We start from the raw sequence: 7,374 nt of genomic DNA, 5'->3' as shown, positions 1-7,374 counted from the left end.
CTGCAAGGGAGGGGAATTGGGACGCTTCAAGGTGATTTGGCTCCTCAAATCTAAAGCTGACTCAAATCCAGTTTTATTTTATGAATAAAACATTTGGAGTGCTCTTTCCCATTTGGAGGTCTTTAACATTTTAGACTTAGTCACGGAAGAAAGCCTTTAAAAACTTATGAAAACAAATCAGACGCACAATGCAGAAATAACTCCCAGTCTGCCTTGGTTCCGTCTCGCATCGTATCTGTATTCATGACTGCAAATGTCATAATATTCAAAACAACGTCAGGCTACAGATTTGTAATCAAATTCAGAATCTTTCAGTCTGTTTTAATTTCACCTTTGACTGGCAGAGAGTGAATGGAGTAGTATGTTTCAATCACGACTATTATCTAAACACATAAAGCAAATGCACCAGTAATTAACTCAGCTTAATTTATTCAGCCTTGTAAAAATGCACAGCATCCTGGTGCACCGTCCATTGCACTTGCTTCAAAAGATGGAAAATGGAAGCTATCATTAGAGATCAGCTACTCTGCTGTCCGCATTTAAGAGTGGAACAAGTCTGGTCATGTTCACACTAAAAGGGCACATGACAATATAAAACTGGAGAGTGCCATCAAAGGTTACAGGAAAAGGCCGAGGCCACACTCATCAGCTAACTAATGAAGAACGTCACGGACGGAAATGTCATGAATGGAAATGTCATGTAGCGGCACAACTCAGGCCAGGAAGACCTCGCTGAGGGGTTGTGGCAAGATCTGCTTATTCGACTCAACCTCATTTCAATTTGAAACTGGAAATGACCAAATAAAAGTTCAATCAAGACAGATGTTTTTAAACAGCAGAAGCAATCTGTTTATTCCATTACTATTTACATGAGCACATGAGCTTGGCATGTAGGCGTTCAAGTTAGAGGGAGTGGATGATCGTCCGGCTCTTCAGCTGTTCCACATATTCCTTGGCCTGGTCGAACGCGGTCTTCTGCTCCACTGTGGGAGGCAAACCCTCCACCAGCTTCACAAAATAATGGCAGTGCACTTTGTCCATGATGCCGAACATACCTCGGCCGTGGTAGCGAATGCGCTTGAGATATTTGCCTTTGGTTGAGAAGGATTCAGCTGTTGGGGAGAAAAGGATGGTTAGTTGAAGACTTCATGACTGACTGGACAAGAAGTTCTAAGCAACTGCAAGCAATTAATGGTAGTAGGGCAGTCTATGGATTTCCTTGGTCAAGCATCCTTGCAAGTGCATTTAAAGAGAATTCAAAGAGAACTCAGTCAAAACTGGCTCTATGGGACGCAAGTGAATTATCTGCTATTGTCATCATATCTTCATATTATCATATCAGTGTGTTGATTCTGCATTAGACCTACACATCAAGCCAAATCTTATTTTTTAGCCTGTGTGTGACATAAGAAAGTATATATGTATCATATGATTATTTCAGGCTTTACATTTTATTGTGTTAGCTTTACATAAAATATATCTTCTTCTACACACATCTACACATCTTCTAAGCCACTTCTCCTTCTGGGTCGTGGGGGGTTACATAAAATATATGATATATGTATATGTATGTGTGTGTGTGTATATATATATATATATATATATATATATATATATATATATATATATATATATATATATATATATATAAAAATATAAAATGTGTCATATGCAGCAAATTAATTTTTGACCTCAAAGTACAACAGCAAATATCAGCATGAAGAAATGTAACTATATCTCATTCGGCACATCTGTGTTTTTGATTATTCTGTGCATGAACACTTCCACAAGATGAACTGTTTTGAGTTTGTATGGGGAGATACAGATTTCTTTTTGAGGAAGTTCAGTTGTAACTCAGGTTATAACTATAACCATACAATACTTACAACCCACTGTGTTGAGGCTGGACTTTAGCCTGGCTAGCTTTTGCTGTGAGCCGTTTATATGCTTCAAAACATTGCTATTATAGTCACCAAGACTCTTTAGCTTCATGGCCCAAACTTGCAGCATTATCTTGTAAAAATAGACAAATTAGTAAATGCTAATTATTAAATTAGTAAATTAGTAAAAGTTGACTGACAGAACCTTACTCTAAGAGAGCTGTGACTGACTGGTCAACCTGTTGTCTTACGATGTTTTCACTAGTGCTGAACGATTGGTGGAAAATATCTTACTGCAATTTTTCTGGCCGATATTACGACTGTGATTCGGTTAGGAAGTCCAGCACATTCATGGAGCTTAAATGCTGGATTTGTTAATCTGACAGTTCACAAGTTCTGCGTTCTTACGTTAAATTTCTACACTTAAAATTTATCAGACAACTGCTGGTAACACGGGCTGTTCAAGCATTTTGAGAGGTTTCAAACCACAGAGTCATGGTTTCTTCTTTTATATGAGAACAAGCCAAACAAATTCTAAGTATTTTCACATTTATTTATTTTTATATGAACCAAACTCAGTTCTAGGCTCAGCCTAATCATGACCACCTAATCGTTTTTAGTATCTTAAGAATATATACTGGAATTTTACCATGGTGAATGCAGCTCATCATATGTATACAAAGAACTGTTGTATTATTAACTTGAACAATGCTACCTGTAACTTTGCATTGGTGGGGTGGAGTCTAAAGGAGTTGAAATATAAACAACTAGTGCTATGAGATATCATCAATGCTAAAGAGAACCAGAAAGTGTCTCCCCTTTAAAGTTTGCTTGCAGTGTAAAAAACTTGGTTCATTTACCAAGATGTATATGTGAAATAGTCTGAAATAGTGCTGAAAGAGTTACAGTGAGAATGCTCAAATCAGCAAGATCAGCACCTCCTCGTTTGTAAGATCATACTTATAAGCTAATACGACACTGTAAGAAGTTACACAGTGGAAAGTATAGTGCATCAGCTAGCCTCCCAAACTGATTTTTGATTGTATCATCATAAACCAGCAGGTGAGGACAAATAATATTACAATATTACAAATAACATCATGTATCACCTCCCACTTCCACCACCCCCACCTATCATCAAGCTAAAATGCTCAGACAGTTCAGAAAAACATCATGGTATGATTTTCAATTGACACTGATTTTAATAGACAAAGAGGAACGAAAGATATTATGGACTCTTACCAACATATAAATTTGATTTGTATTCAACATTGTGGTGCTTCACAGCCATTTCTTGGGCTTCTAAAATAACCTGTAAAACAATAATAATAATAATGGTCCTATCCAGATCACCAAGATTGAGTAATGAGGTATGATAACAGTTCCGGTAAAAAGTTGTATAGGTACCTCTTTCATTACTTTGGCACCCTTTTTGTCATTGAACTCGAGCTGAGCGAGGGCTTGGTCGATGGTCATTCCTCGGATCTGTCAAAAGAAAAAAGTCATGAGTGAACCGTTTTCACGTCAACATTCATGTGCAGCTATGAGACTGTACATAAAATATTCTCAGGAAGATAAAATAATTCAGTTGATGACCTCTGTTCAGGCAGGATCATTATGATATCCAGAATAGCAACAAGAAACAGCAAGCACTGCTCAAAATACAACAGACTCTACTGAGCGATGCTGCTGACTCAGACAACTTTCAGAATTTCTTCATCTGAAAGCTTAGTCATCCTATTAGTTGAGGGACACCAAACATTAATCATAAGCCTTACATTTTTCAGATAATACTTCACAGTTCCACGGCTGCTGCATTGTCTATTCGCACCAAAGTGGAGAACCTCCTTTTAAATACTGAGGAAAAAAGAAACTGGCAGATATGAAAAGATTACAGCTACCCAAGAAGAAGATACAATTTACTAGAGCTTTACTGAACCGCAATTATGATTACATGATTTTTAAATCATACTTTTGGGCTCTTGCATTGATATATATATTCTATATACTATATATATAGAATTCAATCTACTACCATTGAAGGATATTAAGCAGAAATCGTAACGCATTTCTTCCATCCTATATGTTTCAAGTTAAATATGGAATCAGGGAAGGTCTTTGAACTAACTGGGCACTCAGTGATAGGTGTAAGTGGCAGGAGAGGGAGGTGGAACATGATATTAATGGTTAATACAATTTTCCTTGCTGGTGCACAAGATGCAAGAAATCACAAGACGTGTTAGAGGCCGGCAAAGGTCGTTACATTTGATTAAACTTATGCGAAAGCAAGATATTTGTCTTTTAATCATATGATTTGTGTTCTATATCACCAGGGACATTAACTAACATGGTGAAAAAAGGTCAGTTTTGATTTCATGTTGACTGTAAGCATCTACTTAATGCTACTAAATGGCAGTAGTTACAAAAGACAAGTAAGTTTCATAAAGCTTTTTCTATAGTTACTTGCCATCCATTTGTTGTGTCAGAAACAACCAGCTCCTGCAGCTTTCAGGACAGGCTGCATTCTGACTTTAAGAAGCCAGAGTTTATTAATACTATTAATTAGGAATTTTGACCGAAATCTTGTGACGCATAGCGAGATATTCACATGCGACAATCGTTACCTTATTATGAACTAGTTGGCAATACCCGGCCCTTTACCGTCAACAGCTAAGGTCATCATTCCTAGAGTCCAGCTGTTGGTGCCTACTATGTTGAAAAGCGGCTGATTCAACTTAGTGGTTAAGGTGTTTGAGCATAGGAACCCTTAGCTCATCGGGAATGAAACTGATGAACTCTGATCTAGAGGCGTCGGTAAAACCATATAGACATTAGTTCAGTATTAAAACACCTCCCACCATATTTGTGTTTTTGCAGCTCCACCTGATTCAACTCAGTTTATTATTAAGCCTTTCTTGAGTTGAACTTTTAACATTTGACTCCTGAAACTGTGGTTTGCCTGGGCAGCACTGGTTAGTAGAGTTTAGAAATTCTGCAGGTTAGTAGGTTTTAGAAATTCTGTAAACTCTGCAGGTACTCCAGGTCCTGGGCCTTGTCTCACGAAGCTTGTTCAACTCAAACATGGTTCCTAACTAATTTAACAAACCTAATAAATGCAGCCATGGCTTACCAGTTTACAATAGCCATTGACGGTTAAACTCAGGTTTAGTTACTCAGGATGAGATTAATTATTTTGCGCACATACGAAAGCAGGACTTATTACTTATTACTTAAGTATTACTTACTTATATTAATCCTTATTACACAGTGTCATAAACATCAAAAAGAAAAAAGAATGAAGGACCAGAGGGGTCCACCTCCACCAGAAACCTGCTCCTGTTTGGTCAGAAGCCGAACCTTGATTGGTCCAAGAGCTTTTTATGACGTGAACTTTACCTGCCCTTGAGTATAAGCTTAACATTAGTTGGCTAAACAAGAAACCCTGCTTCATGAGACAGACCCCAAGATTGAGAACTATGGCATAGACCAAATTAATCATTCAGTTAATAGTGAACCGTAGTGATCAATAAGTAGCAATGTTTTTTCAGTGTCACTCACCAGCTTAGCTAGATACCACATCTTGTCTTTGCTGTACTTAATTTGGTATCTGCAGTGAAATATCTCCTGAAAAAAAAACAGTGAGCATTTGATGTAAACAAAACACCATATAACATTTCACTAATAAAATTGTCAAACCAGTTTGGTATGCATGTTAGCTTGTATGAAGGACATGGAGAAAAACGTCACAAACAGCTGGTCTGGGGGGCTCATCTTTCTGCTGAGGCGAATATATAATGCGATTTTTCCTCTCCCAGTTCTTGGTGTTTAATACTGCAGCAGTGTGGAGACAAGACACCTGCGAGCAGGGAGCGAGAAACCTGGAGTACATGTAAGCAGAACAGAGTGGTCAACAGACAGGAAAAAAGGGACTGTTTATTTTCGTTGCTATTTAATGTAAACTTGTTTTGTTTGCACAAATTTAAGCACTTTGAGCTGGACCTCTATGAAGTTGGAAAAAAATGAATTTAAGTCAAATTCCACCAGTTATCCAAAATGGCACATTATGAAAGGGACTGTTACTGCCCTCTGTGTTTGAATTTTGCTTTTAACCCAGGGTCCTGTTGTTTAAATAAGAATTCCATTGATTTTTAAACATTTCTGCACATTTAAATCATTAATGCAAATAAAGGCATATTTCACACGTGTATTTATGGATCATAAAAGACTAACATATCTATTGATATTTAGCTTATGCATTTGCAAATAACAGATACAAACTTATGTTTATAATTTTTAAATAAACTAAACATTTATGAACAATATATGACAAATATACACCAATCAGCCATAACATTAAAACAATCTCCTTGTATCTGCGCTCTCTAACCATTTTATCAGCTCCACTTACCATACAGATACATTTTGTAGTTCTACAATAATAGATTGTTTACAGTCCATCTGCGTAATTTGTTAGCCCCTTTCATCCTGTTCTTCAATGGACAGGACCCCCATAGAGCCAGTATTATTTGGGTGGTGGATCATTCTCAGCATGGCAGTAAACACTCAAGTGGTGGTGCCGTGTTAGTGTGTGTTGCGCTGGTATGAGTAGAACAGACACAGCAGTGCTGCTGGAGTTTTTAAACACTCACTGTTCATTCTATGAGACACAATTATCTTGTTGCTCCCTCCACCTTGCAGATGTAAAGTCAGAGGCAGTAGTTAATTCATCTGTTACAGCAGTTTGTGTTGGTCATCCTCTAATCCCTGCTCACAGGGTGCTGTTGGCTGGATATTTTGATTGGTGGACTATTCTCAATCCAGCAATGATACCGAGCTTTTTAAAAACTGTCCGATCCACTCAGACCAGCGCAACACACACTAACACACCACCGACAGATACCCAAATAATACCTGCTCTGTGGGGGTCCTGACATTTGAAGAACAAGGCAAAATGGGCTAGCAAAGTGTGCAGAGAAACAGGTGGGCTACAGTCTGTGACTGCAGAGCTACAAGTGCGCTTATATGGTAAGTGGAGCTGATAAAACGGACAAAGAGCACAGAAACAAGGGGCTACTTTGAATGCTGTGACTGACCGGTGTGTTTGCTCTATTTACACCGCCGCTGTCCTTGATGCTTCTACACTTGCAGGACAGGCTTAGCTTAGCTTAGCTACAAAACTACTTACGAACCTCGAATGAATGTGTCCAACCAAACGGCTGAGGAATGTAGCACCTGTGGACCAGATAAGGACGTTTATAGTCATCACAGTATAGTTCAATCCACCATAAAACACGCTGAAGCGTGAAGAGGTCAAAATAATGCGTTAGCCTCACCACTCGCTGTCACAGCGGACGCCGCCATGCTGAATCCACAATAACCGCAAAGTGTCGCAAAGAGCCGCAAAGAGCCTGAAGTTAAATTACTTATAATGCCTAATTATTGTTATGCTGTACTGAAAACAGAGTAATATAACCAATAAACATATCGATTATAC

The 7,374-nt window shown here is 38.2% G+C and overlaps 1 protein-coding gene across 1 annotated transcript; it reads right to left on the bottom strand.

Annotated features, from left to right (window-relative positions):
• Positions 1–823: 823 nt before the first annotated feature.
• mrpl22 (mitochondrial ribosomal protein L22) lies at positions 824–7,320 on the bottom strand. The gene is made up of 7 exons (XM_017704287.2): positions 7,214–7,320; positions 7,070–7,112; positions 5,632–5,758; positions 5,439–5,504; positions 3,288–3,365; positions 3,123–3,192; positions 824–1,112 (listed from the first exon to the last, which is right to left on the bottom strand). Exons 1-7 carry the CDS (start codon positions 7,239–7,241, stop codon positions 904–906), a joined length of 621 nt encoding a protein of 206 aa, XP_017559776.1. The 5' UTR covers positions 7,242–7,320; the 3' UTR covers positions 824–903.
• Between the last annotated feature and the right edge of the window lie 54 nt (positions 7,321–7,374).

Source organism: Pygocentrus nattereri, chromosome 16 (genome assembly GCF_015220715.1).
Source record: "Pygocentrus nattereri isolate fPygNat1 chromosome 16, fPygNat1.pri, whole genome shotgun sequence".
NCBI classification, from domain to species: domain Eukaryota; kingdom Metazoa; phylum Chordata; class Actinopteri; order Characiformes; family Serrasalmidae; genus Pygocentrus; species Pygocentrus nattereri.
This window is presented reverse-complemented; position numbering and strand designations above follow the sequence as displayed.